Source organism: Scomber scombrus, chromosome 14, assembly GCF_963691925.1.
Source record: "Scomber scombrus chromosome 14, fScoSco1.1, whole genome shotgun sequence".
Lineage (NCBI taxonomy): Eukaryota > Metazoa > Chordata > Actinopteri > Scombriformes > Scombridae > Scomber > Scomber scombrus.
The window spans coordinates 24,750,107-24,766,836 of NC_084983.1; the positions used below are offsets into that span (position 1 = coordinate 24,750,107).

The 16,730-nt window shown below is 38.5% G+C and overlaps 1 protein-coding gene across 1 annotated transcript; it reads right to left on the minus strand.

Moving 5' to 3' along the window:
* Window positions 1-940: 940 nt before the first annotated feature.
* Window positions 941-14,118, minus strand: LOC133994050 (sodium/hydrogen exchanger 6-like). Its single transcript, XM_062433224.1, has 16 exons — window positions 13,755-14,118; window positions 12,379-12,578; window positions 11,996-12,073; window positions 11,375-11,451; window positions 11,107-11,219; window positions 10,864-10,969; window positions 9,580-9,721; window positions 9,380-9,485; window positions 8,730-8,818; window positions 7,310-7,423; window positions 6,734-6,845; window positions 4,960-5,113; window positions 4,822-4,852; window positions 4,631-4,719; window positions 4,057-4,162; window positions 941-3,869 (listed from the first exon to the last, which is right to left on the minus strand). Exons 1-16 carry the CDS (start codon window positions 14,029-14,031, stop codon window positions 3,546-3,548), a joined length of 2,118 nt encoding a protein of 705 aa, XP_062289208.1. The 5' UTR covers window positions 14,032-14,118; the 3' UTR covers window positions 941-3,545.
* Between the last annotated feature and the right edge of the window lie 2,612 nt (window positions 14,119-16,730).

A 16,730-nucleotide genomic window follows, 5' to 3' on the forward strand; every position in this document is an offset into this window, starting at 1 on the left:
CCCGACTACACACTGCTTTTATTGACATCAAGAGCCAAAAAAGTCATTGATAATGTGTTGTATTTTAAAAGCTTGTTATATTATCTATTGTGTCAAATCTTAATCTGAAAAGTAACTAAAGCTTTCAAATAAATGTAGTGCAGTAGAAAGTACAATATTTCCCTCTTAAATGCAGTGGAGGGGAAGTAGCATCAAATGGAATTACTCAAGTATCTCAAAATTGGATTTAAGTATTTAAGTAAATGCACTTAGTTACTGTCCATCAATCACGCCTTACTGTTAAAGGAATTAAGTTACTTTATCCTGTGTAATGATTGACTTTATACCTCTGTTGACAGTTTGTTTACTGAAACACACACATCCATATTTGAATGTGTGTGTTTTTGTTTTGTTATGTTCAGGTTATTTTATGAGAAAATAAAACCTAACCATTAAGAGTTGGTACTTATGAGTTGTAGCTAATCATTTTAGGGGAAATATAAAGCTTGACTCATTCTTGGAAATAGGAAACATTAACCACTCATAACATTTTGTTGATGAACACTGTAAAAACTCACTTGAAAGCTCTTTGGAAAATTAGTAAGTGGACCTCAAGTTTCTGATTATATTCAGTGGTACTTAAATGCATCGCACATTTCTTTGAGGCCTAACAAATATGTTAGGAATATTTTCTTCTCATTAAACTTTTACAAAATAAAATCTAAAAAAAATCTGCTCCACAGCACCACTAGTGGTCCAGAAATCTACAGGACACTTCAAATGTTATTTTGTCATAGTGGGAAATTATACACATTAAGAATTATCTCTATTAAAGGATGTAGGTAGGGTTGGTAAAGATAATTAGATAATTGGATAAAAGGATATATGAAGATTTTACAAAATGGGTGCAGGGAGTTCATTTGGGGGCTGTATGCATTGAAAAAGCAAAAACATCTTCATTTCTAGAGTTTTTATTTACTTCTGATACACTCGCAAGATGTCTGACAGAGGAGACACTGACTTCAGAACTACACAGGGAAAAAATAAAAATAGAATCCGAGTTCTTTCCCCTCAGCAAAAGTTCACATTTTTAAAAACATTCACATGTACACCTATTCCAGGTGTACTTTCCACAAACCATCAGTTTCTACAAACAGTCGAAACATCATTAAACATTTTGATAGTTTTAGGTGTGTTTAATACCATAATATTACAACTGTTCCTTCAAAAGTCCCGTATTAATTATGTTTTTTGTATTGTTCAAATACATTTAAAGAACAAATATAAATCAAAGAGTACCATTCTCAAAGGAAAATCCATTCATGTTCATATCTCTGAATCATTCATCAGAAACACGAGTATCAAGAATACTGCTCGAAGATGAAAAAGACAACGTGTGCAGCTTGACGTAATCAACACAAAAAACATTTTGACCAGGAATTCATTTCTACCTCAGTCATAAAAAAAAATCAAATAAAAACCTTGTGGTGTTAGATTGGCCTATTCAGCCAAAAACAGGACAGGCAAGAGATGCTTTAGCACAAAATATCTACTGAAGTGGAAACAGGATAGAGGAGCTTGGTTGCCTAGGTGCAAAACAGATAATCATTTCATCAGTTAAACGTAGGCGACATCCTCCTGCAGAATATTTCCCTTGATCTTACCAGCTTCTTGTTGCATTCGAATTCAGCCAAAAGAACTAATTTCCTTTTTAAATCCCATATCCTATTTTTTGATCAAGTTCATTGTTCACAAAATTGACTATATTAGTGTTATTATTAATGTACATTGTTTAGTTTGCACTCTTCTGGTGTCTCTCCACCTTTTGAATGCACCAAAAACAAACAGTTACATTTCAGTTAGTTAACTATAATGGCCCAATTATACTGGGAACAATATTTAACATCAAACAAAGGGTTTAGTATCATATAAAAACAAAAAACAAAAAGATCATCTTACTGCACATTAGCAAATCAAAATATGTACAAATCTACAAGAGTAATAGAATTTCTGAATAGGCACTTTAATTTAAAACAGATCAGCCAGCCCTCAGTCATCTCTGATGATACAACATCACAAAGACGCAGCAGTCATGTTTGTTTATGTTTGTTTGTTTTTTTAGAAAGAAGATTAAACAAGATGATGACGGAAAAACTCACAGACAGACATTAGCCCTAATAAACACATCAGTAGATTTAGAGGATTTCATTCTGACATCAACCACACACACACACACACACACACAGACACACACACACACACACACCTGTAAAATACACACACAGGGAAGCTCTAGTATCCAAGTATAAAGTAAAAGCATCTGCTACATTTTGGGAAGGAGATATTTTTAACATGTGCTCCTGGTAAAGAACGACAAACTCCTGGACTGAATATCTACTGCCCTCGTGACTCGTGACTCCCCCGCTGTACGTACCTTGTGCGGGAGGAGTCGTAGTGCTTTATTTTAGCAGGAAGCTGCCGAACGACAGCCTCTCACCAACCAAGCTGTCTTATTTTTGAACGGGGCAAGATAATCATTACTGTCACGCTAAAAAAAACAAAAACAACAACCAATAAATAAATAAATAAATCATTACATAAATAAACCACTTGTTTGTTAAATAAATAAATCAACGTGTGAAAAGACTGATCGAGAAGAGGCAGGCAGTGCTCAAATTTAAGGTAGTACAGACACTCCTGGACTTTGATGCAGAAGCGGTTTGAGGTTTTTTTTGTCTGTTTGTTTTGTATAGTTTTGTTTTTTGGCCTAATTTTTATTAACAATCTATAACCCTGTTTCGGGAAAAAAAAAAGTCTTTGAGTTCAAAGCTCCAAACACACAGTCTGTGGATACATTAGTAAGATTAGTAATATCACTGTAGTGTAAATGCTCCTTAACAACACCAGATGTGATCAAATGGTGCCAGAGTAAAGTTACATGGTGACTCAGAACTGTCCGAAATGTTGAACGGTTCATGTTATAAATACTTGAGTGAAGCTTTACAAATACAGGACCTGATATCAGGATCAACTTCACCACAGAGAAAAGAGTAAACTGCATATGAAATGTTTAGAGATCGCCTCCTACAACCAGAGGAAGCTTTTTTTTTTAGAGAGCACAGACAACAGCACTGGTATATCACCACAGTAGTACAAACTTAGGAGCAAATACTACAGCCCCAATTTTTCTTTTTTGCTTCCTTAAATGGTGGTTAAATGTGCATGTTGCATGATTTTTAGTAGCCTATTAACTTGAGGTGCTCTTGATTTACAGTACCTTGCCTTACATGTAGTGCAGTCACATTCAAGATTACAGTAATCCACCTCAATGATGAGTTAAATCAAGCACGCCTCAAGTTCTATTTTAAACCTGCATGTTGGACAGAGAGGTGGTCTCGTCAACATGAGGCTTTATTATTATACTGTAAATGCAGTTTGTCCTTTTAATGAAAAATAAATTAATTTTAAAAAAACAAATCTGATAGAATCAATTTTCTTGTGAAATCAAGTTAGATGATTTGTGATGTTTGAATCTGAAAACAACAAACTGCATCCTGACAGCCTTCTTACAGTCTGTGCCTGCGAGGGTCAGAGTGTGGTGGGGAGGGTGGGGGAGGCAGGGTGACAGTGGTCGGAGGGTCCACCGGGTCATCCATGGGCAGGACCAAGCGGGTGCCGCGGATCGCCACTTCATTTTCCGCCAGGGCGAGCTCATGATCCAGGCCTTCATCAGCTGGACCCCCACCTGTGCTGGCAGCGGAGGAGTGCTTGCGGTTGATGGTGCGGGACCCAGACGCATCCGTGCTGACAGTGATGTCAGCGTACATGGAGCTCACGCTGGCATCGTTCAGGATGAAGTCAGACTCATCGTCATGGAGCCGACCTTCGTTCTAGTGTGCGGAGAGGGATCATATCAACAAAACTCATGACACTTATCATATGGATATATATGGATATATATATATACATATACATATATACATATATATATATATCATCTCTGATGATCAATAAGTTACTGATTGGACATTTAATCAAGTGATATTTATTGTATTAAATGATGCGATAAGTCCAAACCTCATATGCCTGCGGGCTGGTGAGGCATCGTGCCAGAGGTCCACAACAAGCTGGCATAGTAGCAGTGAGAGGAGGGCCGCTGTGAGTCAGGAGTGGTTTCAGGTAGCTAGAGAAAAAGTGTCAAGGACCCCTAACAGTTTGATTTAGTTAAAGTTGATTGGTCAACAAGCTAATGAAATTGTGTCAACTCTGACTCAGTAAAGCTTGTATCTATTACAGTTGAAATAATGTGTTTGGTGTTGGAAAATACCATCAGTACCTTATTATGAGACTCATCATTCAGGTTCAACGGGCAGTGGGTGAAATCACACAGGCCAAAACAAAAACAGACACACTGCACCAGAATGGAAATATATTACGTATTGCTCCTTTAATATCAAGCCTTTTCAGAAAGGCTGTTTGTGTGCACATAGCTAGTGACAAAATATTGTGTATGGCTCTTTAATCAACCTGTATAGTAGAGCAGGCAGGTGTTGTATATTTCTTTAAATTTGTAAACAGTGCCATCTGGTGGTCGAAGCTGAACATCTGCAGCATCTACACTTCTGAAGGTGATACATGGCTATAAGGATACTTGTGATCAAAGTTGTACCAGATCCTGAAAGGCCAGGCACTCTCATGTTTGGTGTTCCTCCTCTGTGATCCATCCAACATCGCTGAACCCTGTCAAACACAAAATTACTTTGATTAATCAAAGATTTTTTTAAGGCACTCACAAACTAAAATTTCAAAAACAAGAGATTTCTAGCTGTAGTAATAACTTACGGAGACTTCTTGATCAGAGTCAACACCCACCCTGAATGAGAAAAGATAGCATGGTGACTTTGACAGAAAAGCATTCAACAGAAGAAGTAAACATACAGAGTGAGAGATGAATGCATGCAAACAGATGCACAGCCTTACGGTATGCTCATGAAGGACAGCATGGGTGTGGTGCCACCTCCACAGATCCAGACAGTGAAGAACACAATTAGAAGAGTGGTTGAAAACATCATCTGACGGGCGTAGGTGGCTGTGTCTCGGATAGAAAGAGCAAAAGTCATCGCCCCGCGCAAACCTGGAGGACACAGAAAGACAAGACAGTGTGAGAATGAGTGTGTTTCATCACCTGCAGTGAGGGATTGTGCAATTTTTAGGATGGCAGTGTTGGTCCACCACTTTGATCCAGACTGAAATCTCAACAACTATTGTTAGGTTTGCTGTGGAATTTGGTACACACATTCATGATCCCAATAGGATCAATTATAATAACGTATCTCACCTGACTGCCATCACCTTTTCAATATTACATTTTGTCCACTTATTTGAAAAGATCTGGTTCCAAGATGGCACCAACTATAAACATCAACTCTAGACTACAAACCAGCTCCAGTGCAAACAGACGAGTGACATGACACCTCGCTACATCCATCTTTACATACGGTCTACAGTCTGTGTTTGCATGCTGACTATTATAACACATTAACATGAAAATGCAAGCATTATCATTGTGAGTATGTCAGCATGCTTATTGATGTGGGCGGTTTAACAAACTCTCAGTAGAACCCTGAACACACTGAGTTGATGGGAAACGTTTTAGTTTCAGAACAGCTGATTAGAGTCACTTCAATCAAATCTGAGTAAGTTCACCCTGAGTTAAGCTTGTGTGTGGTGAATTTTAAAAAAAACCACATCATTAATAGATCTGACGCAATGCTTCACCATGGCAACAGGTGAATAAAAGGCATAGCCTCCAATTGAATCCAGTGGAGGTAGAGATATTAATGCATGCATATGAAAGGCGACAATAAGTTATCACAATAAAGTTTTATTCAGCGTTGACTATAAATTATTCATTCAGTTTATCATGAAGATAAAGTGAAATCTGACTATCAGGCTGGAGCCTACATTGCATTTTAAATATATTTGTTCAGTTTTAATTTGACAGGGGACAAAACACAGGAGGCAGCAACTGAAGATGGAAAATGTGATAAATATTTCAGTGCTCTAACAGACTGACGGTTGTTTCGTGCAGAGTCACAGTGTTATGACAGAGGGACACGCAGAGGGTTTTATACTGAGCTGAGATACTTAATATTTGAATGTGAAGGCAAAAACCGCGGTCAAAGAAATAACTGATAATGCATAAAAGCAGTAACTTTTAGAAAGCCTTTGTGTAACAAACTTTGTGATTGTGACGTCTGGCTCTCTGCTAGCGAACAGGTTAGCTTCACCATGGTAACTGACCCAAGTTAGCTTTCTTGGAGGGAAAACCCTGAGTTTCCCTCATCTCAGGGTGAACAAAGTCACTGAATCGGCTGTCTGATTAAGTGATGATACAGGTCATAACATTTTAATGAAAACATCAAACAATCATTAAAAATGTTGAGGGGATGCTTGTTCTGCATAATAAAAATTATATGGCCCTTGTGGTTTCAGACAGTCATGCGGAGACATGTAGGGGATTTCTAGTGTTCACGTTTCACCAGAAAATGTCAGCTGATGTAAGGTTGTTATTCATAATAGTGTATCTGAGTAAGTGTGTTTATGGTCTGAAAGGAGTCTCAGTACACTATTATCTAGGCTCATGTTCTTAAACTACAGGGTTATTCCATTGCACTGACTGTACATTTTTAATGGTCATGGTTGAAAAAAAGGTTTTACTTGATTTAGGTCCAAAACAACAGGAGCTCTGTACCTGCAAACATCATGACGTGCTGAAACTTGGATCCAATCTTGTTCCTGCGGCCCAGGTTGAGCAGAAAGGACAACGGGTAGATGTTAGCCGCCCTGCCAAGAAACACTGCCACCTACACAACACAGGAAGGTCAAGGACACAACACTCAGTAGAAGAGCAGTACTAGTGTAGGCAAGGTGCAAATAATTGTGGGTAGATAACCGGATGGAAAGTCTATCTCGTGGTTAACTGATCTTTCTGTTTCCTCTGTTATTCTATGGCTAACTGAAGCACTGAATAACATGTTTTAAAATGCATATGCTGCATGAATGTATTATTATCAGCAATAATGGTAGCATTAGTGTCATGATATATTGGATTTGTTGTCCATAACTGATGCAGATAGGTCTAGCCGTGGGGTTGTTATATATACAAGAGCCAGAGACAAAACTCTGTGACTGATCTCGAACAACAAGAACTATACTAAGAACAATATGTGATTATATGGAACAACTTCAGCAACATCTGCGGAGCATCCAGGAGGACCTTGATTTGTTTGTGTGTTTGTGCATTAACACCGAGCAGAGTCAAGGATACAAAGGCTCCGATAATGAACATAGGGTTGAAGACGTGAGACTGGAATGAGAAGAGCGTCAGGCCCATGTAGGAGAAGATGAAGTTCTCTGCCAGGAAGTTCAGCAGCTCAAACAACTGAGGGGGAGGAGACAAATAAACATAAACACTGGATGAAAGCTGATTCATAGTGTTCATTTTGAATAGAAAGTTTCTTGGGGTTAAACTTTACATTCACACAGTGTAGCCATTGGATAACTCAAGCTTCCATTACCTGAAATATCAATGTTTCATGTTGAAGCCAGTTCAGGCACATTTACATTGTTAATTTAGCCGTTTAAAACTTTGAAAATATTCTTGGACCTCAAAGAAATCTAAATAACAGGACTAAAACCTGAAAAGGAACAATAATTGAGCTAAGATAGACTGTGCAGGAAAAAATGTTAACTCCCTGAATTAAATTATGAGTTTATTGCATTCTTTAATAATGAATGTATAGTCATAAAAGACAAAAACAATTTGTCGACTCCACCACCAAACTGTGCAGCCATAAGTAATATAAGTCTACTTTGTCAGCAGCTGCTCTTGAATTACATACTAGAGTTACATTGCTCTTAAAATGTGCTTCCTGCTGATTTCTAAACATAACTTCAACAGTTACAGCTGACGTCCTGAATGTGCATCCAGCTAACTGACACGCTCAACATAAAGTGATCTTGATAAAAGAACATTTCGCTCTGATAATGCACTCACGCACCGGTACTGCAGAACTTATCTATCTTATGTAAAACTCGCCTATCTTGCTTCTCCTCCGGCCTCGCTGCTGCTGTCGGTACAGCTGACCACACGTGTTTACAAAGTTCATATCCTATCTCACCCACTAAAAACAGTTGTGTGCTACTTATATGCACAGTGATCTGAAACTATTGTCTGGTGCTACGGTGTGATGTGTTTGTTGTTATTATCTAGTCACTGTGCTACTTATATGCACAGTGATCTGAAACTAGTGTCTGTTGCTACGGTGTGATGTGTTTGTTGTTATTATCTAGTCTCTATGCTTACTTTGATATCTATGTTCAACAGCACACTGATGACACAGAGCTATTTTTGTTAGAGGGACTCGCTGCATCAGGGCAATCAGGTCTCGGTTTCCACACACGCATGATATCAAGGTTATGATTTCTTAGAACTCAGAAGCACATCCTCTCTTCGAAGTATGTTCTTTTGAGGTGTTTCTGTGTTTTTTCTTAAAAATGCGTGACAGGCACTTTGTAAGCTAGATTTTTAAAACGCTACACAAATAAATGTATTATCATTAATATTATTAGTAGTAGTTGTTTTAATAGTAGTAGGGGTAGTATTTACAGAGTGATGACTAAAACTGTTTAGATAAGACACTGAACACAATGGTATCAAGTAGAAAAGGTTTGTGAGGATGTATCACCTGTTTGGTTCTGTCCTGAGAATCAGGTGAGAGATTGTTGAAGGTGTAGTGAGCCTGAGTGATCCCACAGAACAGCACAGCTACAACACCTGAATAAAGAAATAAAGACACAGTCATTTCAGGATGGGGGGGCAGGTAAGAGAAACAGTCTGCAGTTGTTTTTACAGCATCATGTAATACAGTCTGTAATACAGCATATGATATACTTAAGTGACCTGTTATGCATCCACCAGTGGATATACTCATGTAAAAACGTCTTCAAAAACTAAAAATGACTCATGGAAACCAGTTTTCTCTGCTAATCTTGTGGTTCATGAGAAGAAACCGTCAAACGAAAACCAGCATCAACACTGTCCTGTGACATAACGCCGCTTCATAGTGGGTTGCTGTTAGTTCAGACAGTTTCCTGTGTGACTGTTAAAGATTCATCTTTCTTACTGCGTCAATTAATGTGTCACCGTTTTTTGAACATGGCTTCCTCAGAAAAAAATAAACTTTAAACTTAATTGATCTGGATGCTTAATGGAAGGTCACTATAAAGACTTAGATAGACAAAGGCTAACAATAATCAAGTGAGTATTATTGTCAAAATTAGATGCCGAAATTGATGCAGTTTGAATAACATGCATGAGTCCTGGGCTCAAGAGTACCTGTGAATCCGCAGGCCTCAGCCAATAAGAAGGTGCTCCAGGACATGAGGAAAAAGAGAGCCGTCTCCAGCAAGGGGAAGTCCCTCAGCTTAGTGAACTTGGTGACGTGATGACGGGAAAGTCAAGGAGCAAAACAAGAAGTGGCATCAAGTTCCAGCAGAAATACAAAGAGACAGTCTGAACAGAGGTGGAAAGGATATAAGAGCGGTCATGACTCCAGTGGCCACTCCGAGAGCAAAGGATCCACTGAAGACACCCAGGAAGATGCCAAAGGATTTCAACAAGGCCATGGCCTCAAAGCTGTGGCTGTTGTCTCCAGTAGGCTGATACGCCACAATAGAGCTGAGGGTCACGAGGAGAGAGTATACGCAAACAAACACATTACATGAAAAAAAGGAAACAGGCATTTACTAAGAATCCAGTAAAGGGGAAGTGGCTGACCGTTAAATACATGCTCACACTAACTAGGAAATTCTGAAAATGTGGTCAGGCATTAAGTCAAACCTGCAGCAACCCAAATCCAAGAATGGCTGACATCACAAGCCTTTTAATCGTCTGATTTTATGTAGATTTAGAGGATTTTTGGTAACCCCCATAAAAATAGTCATTAAGTCTTAACACACATGCATTGGAGTTGGGTTTTACTGTCATAAAAAGGGAGGAAGTTAGGGTTTTGCATGCTTAAATCTAATTAAATATTGGATATCTCAACATCCTTTGGTTCATATCCAATAAAAGAACTACAAAGATACAGAAGAAGCCAATTCAAGCACTACATATTCATGAAAAGTGTCCAAATTACCTCAAGACCAAGCAAAGAAATCACCAGCACTAATAATCAGCATCCATTAACCTTTCACACACTTGTATAATCAAACTTCAAAAGTAGTATTTTCTGGTCATTTGCAGGGTCTATGCAACATAAAGAACACTAATTGATGATGCCAGGAGTGGGTAGAAGCAGGGGCAGAGGGTGTAGGGGAGGGAAGCGATCATCCTAATTGGTGGTGGCTCAACTGAGATAATCAGGTAGTTACGCTGTGCCTCTGCCACCACAACCACACTTTAACAGCCCCACCCACCCACCGAGGAGTAAATGTCTGGTTTTCTTCCAGCCATTCCTCCGGCCCCTCGGGCCAGACTGGGCCATCGTCTCCTGGGGAGAGTACAGCTCCAGCCCCCTGCCTGCCCTGCTTCTCCAACCGGAGGATAACACTGCATACATACGTGCAGGTAGAAGACGAATGACACGGATTGGTGGAAGACGGCAAGCAGTGAAATGACAGGGAGTGATGTTAGTATGATTAGTGTCCATTTATGTGCAGTGTACAAAACAAACAGCTGGATTTGCCACAATTAGCCTGATTATGGAGCACCTGAGCAATACCAAACTAGGAATTGATGTGAAACTACTTTTGTGAAAAAGAAGTGTTTAATATTGTAGCTGTGGGTGCGTATTTCTGTGATGTGTTATGAATGCTTACGAAGAGAGGACGATAGCCACGGCATCATTGAGGACACTCTCCCCAAACAGCAAAGCATACAGGTCCACATCTACCTTCAGCTCATTGAAGATAGCGAGCACTGTCACTGAAACAGAGGAGAAAAAACTCACACATAGAAGGAAAGTCCTCAGACTATGATTGTGGTATAAGTGGAAAGATCATGTGCCAAGCACCTACCATATTGAATGAATGGATACTGGAAGCTAATGTGGCGCTACCTACCTGGGTCTGTTGCCGAAACGATGGCCCCAAAGAAGAGGCAGTCAGTGAAGAAAAAATCTCCTCCAAGCTGGCCCACAAATTTCATGAAGGACACAAAGCCATACATGATCAGCCTAGGAGGAAAGAAGGATGTCATAAAAGACACTAGCGCCACTTTAACAGTCAATAAACTGATCAGATGAAATAGCCAAAATCTTTCATCTGTTATGTATTTGAGTGTGGATGTAAAGTATCTTAGGGTTACTTCAGAAATGATCAAATAACTTACCCGATAACAAAGCAGGATATAACTGTTCCCACGAAAGCATAGGCCAGGATGGAGCCAATATTTCTGAAAAAATGTCTCTGAGACAGACAAGGACAATGATTTAATAAAACGTATACTTGTGTACTATAGGGCTACAACTAGCAATCATTTTCATTGTAGATTAATTATTTTCTCAATCAATTAGATTTTAGTCTAAAGTAAGGGTCCACAACCCAAAGATATTCAGTTTCCTGTCACAGAAGACTAAAGAAAACAGAAAATATTCCCATTTCAGTTAATTTAATAGACTACAGAATTTTGGATTTTTTCGTCGATTAATTTTATAGCAATCAAATAATCAATTAAGCGACTAAAGTTGCAGTTATAGTGTATTTGTGTGTCTGTTTTTACTAGGGAAAAATAGACACATTTCACAATAATCATGAGTCATTTCAAAAATAGAAGAGAAGTATAACTTATTTTCTGTAGTACTGCTGTATGTTGCCATGCAGCATACTGCAATATAGTGTAAAAAGTAACAAGCTCTGATTTTTAAATAATATTGCCTAATTTAGTGAAGAAAAATTCAATTTGTCAATTAGTTTATCATTACTGTATCATACCTCCTTTAAATTTTCTTACCCTTTTTAGACTGTAACCAGCGTGGAAGATGATGGGAGGCAGCAAAATGTTGAAAAACACTTCTGGGTCAAAGGTCACCTGTAGACAGGAGTAAGTTATAAGAAGTTAAATGAATATTTGCAAGTGTCTTTCTGTGTATGCAAACTGGTAAACTCAAATTTACCTGCTAACATTTGTACATTGTTATAAACAGAGATCATGTTTAGGTATGTCAAAGTTTGCAGATGTTTTTCACACTGAAAAGGGACTTTAAATGTTACCCGTTACAATATATCCACAAGACTCATTTTCCTGCCATTTGGTGACTGCCAGCTGGTAAACTTATATGCTGTGTTGAGGGGGGCACAGTGCTTCACTCAATCCTCCATCTGCCATCTACTTGCCTTTCTCAGCATCTCATCGTCCTGCACTTGGTGACCCTTCCCCCGGCTGACTTCCCCCTTCAGAGTGTACTCGTAGAATCGCCCGCTGACATTGACCAGTAGAGTAGCAGGACTGGCATTGACAGCACAGCTCAGGATAACATCACTAGTGCTCTGGGGCACATGGACTCCGAACCTCAGGATCACACCTACCAACAGACCTTTAGGGAGAGAAGAGAGGAGGAGGAGGGGAGAGGGGAGGGAGTGAAGGCAAAGAAGTTAGAAAGGATTTGGACTAACTATCATTTATGAAGGGATTTGTGAGATTCTATTTAAAACACCTGCCCTGAATTATTTGGGTGTGCTACATATTTCAATTAGATCAGGGGGGGTCTTACGAAAACAAATATTAATTAGAGAAAGCAGGTATTTTTTGAAAGGGGTGGACTTGATTATTGTGAGAGGGGAAATTGTCAATCTAACCAATTCATCAAAGCACATTTATGCTGCATTGAGAAAAAGAGTGATGGTGCAAATGCTTGACTAATTAGAGGAGGTTGTGAATTGTTCTTTTCTAGCTACTGTAACAACAATATCTTATATTTTCAAACCATTTCATTTTTGTTCCTGTTCCGATCACTTTCAAATGCACCTTCAATGTAAGTGATGAAGTCCAAAATCCACAGTGTGTCCACGCAAAAATGCATTTTAAATATATCTGAAGTTTATATGAGGCTTCAGCAGTCTGAGTTAGTCATATCAAGTGGATATCTGCCACATTTACAGTCTTTTTAGCATCATTTTTGTGATGTTGGACAGTGTTTCCCAGTTGAGCTGCAGTGGTAGTAACAAAACAGGGACTTTGGCACTAAAAATACTGTGACATTAAAATATATTTACTTGATTCGACTAATTTGGACAGCTTAAGCTTCAGATAAACTTTTTAAATACATATTTGCACAGAAGGAGGACTGTTGTTTTTGTGTTCTCCCACACATTTCATTGTAAGTACATTATGAAGGGATCTTCTAATGATCAATATGAACAGGAGGAATGATGATGGCAAAAAAAAAACCTCTTCCAGTGTTCAGTTAGGCACCTGACTATTGGTTAACACTTGAAACACTATCTATTGCTAATTTGCCAATACATTTTCGATATAATATCAACAGCAAATAATTGAATACTAACCTAACGTAGATAAATATTAATTTTGAAAGGCCACACTAACGCTATGCTGTCAAGAGTCTCACTGTGTCCCTTTAAACCAAAGACTAAGCTGTCAAGTTAGCTTACTGGTCCAGTCTGAGGAGCTAACCACATCATAGCCAGCTAGCCTTAACGCTAAGTAAAGTTAATTGATTGACATTCACGTTAGCTAGCGTTGGCCATCTTACCATAGATCATGGCAAGTCCTGTTTCGTGCAGGAACCTGAACCGCCGGTGTTTGAACAGCCATATAGTTAAAATAGTGAGTGTTAAGAGCATTATGAATATGAGTAGATTGGCACTGTCCTGTCGGTGGCTTTCCTCAGCCATCCTCTCAGTTGCGACGTTGTCCATCGCACTGCTCTCGCCTTGGCTCCCGACGAGCAGGAATGTCAACAAAAAAGGCAGCGACAGGAGCGCTTTCGACGGTTTAACACCAAGAAAGCGTCTAATTGTGAATCCCATTGTGGCTTTCTGTGTTACATTTGTCGTTTGAGTAGTGTCGGTTGTGTTGGGAGACTACTGCTTGGACGAGAAATCGGCGAGACGAGAGCGAGCGGCTGACAGCTCCTTCCGCAGCCGTTATCAAAACGCGTTTTCTGTTTTGTAAACCCCCCACCCGTATTCTGCGAAGCCCCGCCCCTAGGCTACCTCTGATTGGCTCTGACTTTGATATATTCACCATGAGCCAATCATCTCACTTCTAAAAAAAGCGAAGATAACGAGCACCAGCCAATCAGAGGCAGAATAGGGCGGGACTTCACGGAATGCGGGTAAGAAAAAAATAAGTCTACCAAAACAGTGAAACTTCCGGTTCTTCAAAATAAAAGTGGTAGACCATGGAGCCTGTTTCAGGAAGAAGGTTTAGTGCAAACTCTGAGTAAATTGACTCAGAGTTCATGGAAAACTCTGGTTTTTCGGTTTCACAAAGCCAGTTCAGCTTAACTCTGAGTCAGTTACCATGGCAACATATTCCTTGAAACTAACCTGCTCGCTTTTTTCACATGTGCAGATTGTTTAGTAACATTAACCCTACCGACTGGGCTATCCGCAGACCCCAGAGGTACACATTTTGTTATGTCTTACAGTTAGGCCTACTTTATTCTATCGTACCAATTGTTCATGACTTTGTCAATCAGTTTGTTCCTAATGGCTTCATATCAGTTTTTCTGTTTCTGTTTAAATGAGTGCTATAAAAAATACCAGTGTATTGTCCTGGGAGACCCCAGTCAAAAGCACCCAATTCCACCTATGCAGTTTTAATAGATGGAACTATTTATTGCGTTCATGTTTGCCATGGGTCCTAATTTAAAGTATTACACACTATCAGAAGGTTAGGGGCACTCTGTCTTTCATTTTGAAAGCTTTGTGGAAGGATGTACTTGGGATAAAAGCTGCAGTTTGTATTAAAGAAAAGTATACATTATCGTTTTACACAATATGCAAATTAACTGTAACTTTCCTAAAATAAGAATATATTATCATATAAATATAATTCCTGTTATTTAAACATCCTGACACATCCATCAAAACACAGTGCATACATAAACAATAAAGCAAGTACCAGTATAGATGTTAATATGTATATGTGAATATGTGTGGATGTGTACACAACACTATGATTAGTCACTAATGTTTCAAGAAGACAACAAAATAACATTTTGCTGTGATGGTTGTATCTTACAGTAGTTTATTGTTGGAGTAGAATTACTATTCAGTAATTCTTGTGTGTTAAATATATTAGCAGGAACCCGTACATGTCAAATCTGCAACAAAAAGTAATTTACAGAAGCAAGCTGGCTTATATCTCACACACACACACGCACATGCACACACACACGTGCACACCTTCACTCACACAATCACATTCACAGCAAAGCTTAACAAGAGTTGCAAAGCTGCTTGTACGTTAAGCACTTCTTTAGCCTTCTTAGATCTCATTTTGAGTTTTGTTCATGAATGTCTTGTGCTGAAAAGTTGATGACTTTACTTTTTGTAAATGAAAGTAAATATCCTGTATTTACTTTACTCTATTAAGTATCTGCAAATACAGTTGACACACTGTCAGATGACAGTCGGAAGACAGGTTTCAGGACCAGTGACTCCCTTCTTTTCAGTGTATTGTATATAAAAAAGTATTTTACAGTCTTGGTTTGAAATTTACTTGAGTGATTTGAATTGTTATAACTTGCCACATGTTTTGCTCTTATTTGTCGTATTTGTGATATATTTGATGTAAGATGGTCCCAGATGAGCAACTCCTCTTCAAATCATTTAATATTTCTCTAATATTGCTTCTCTAATACTTGTACCAACATGCACATGGTCATGTTATTGATTTTAAGTTTGATTTCTGGTCTCACCAATAGGATGGACATGACTGTGATGATCATACACAGAAGTATAGTACATACGCCATCATACATCACATGCACCAGAATGTAGTATTAAGCACTCTAAGGCAGTGTGTTGTATTTAGCAGCATGCATACATACATATAGTTTAGGCTATAATTTCTTTGTTTTTCAAAAATTAACAACATTTCATGTCTATATTCTTAAATATTTTTTAGTTCAAATAAATATTTAATTTGACTATGTCCATGTTTCACAGTTAGCTGAAATATTTGGATGACTGTGCAAGGCTGTACACACAGTGCAAGAGATGAGCAAAAGTTCCTTTGAATTATGCAATCTACAAAAAAGCAAAAAAAAAAACCCAATTCACTGGAAATTAGTTAAGATGGCCTGATTGTCAAATGGCACGTCAAAGATCAAGAGCAAAGTTAAAGTTGGTCACAGAAGTGGGGGTTGAATTATATTCAGTAATGCTGGTAATAGGTGAAAGATCACTTGCAAATGTGTGTTCTGGTAAATATTACAAGCTAAATTTCACAAAACAGTTATGTGTTTTTTTTAAAGGGTTAGGGTTCAGTTTATTAGCTATTTTCACTTTAGAAGTTAGGTAAGTAGGTTAGTAAGACTGGTCACACAATTTATTATAGTCAGTCTTTAATTAGAAAATGTTACCGTTTGTTTGTGTGTTGTAACACATATAAAACATACTAGCGTGCCTATATCAGCCCTCTTAATCTTTATTTTTGAAACAGTTTCCTCTAACAGGAAACAAAAACCCACAAAACTCAACTTAGGAGCGGCACACAC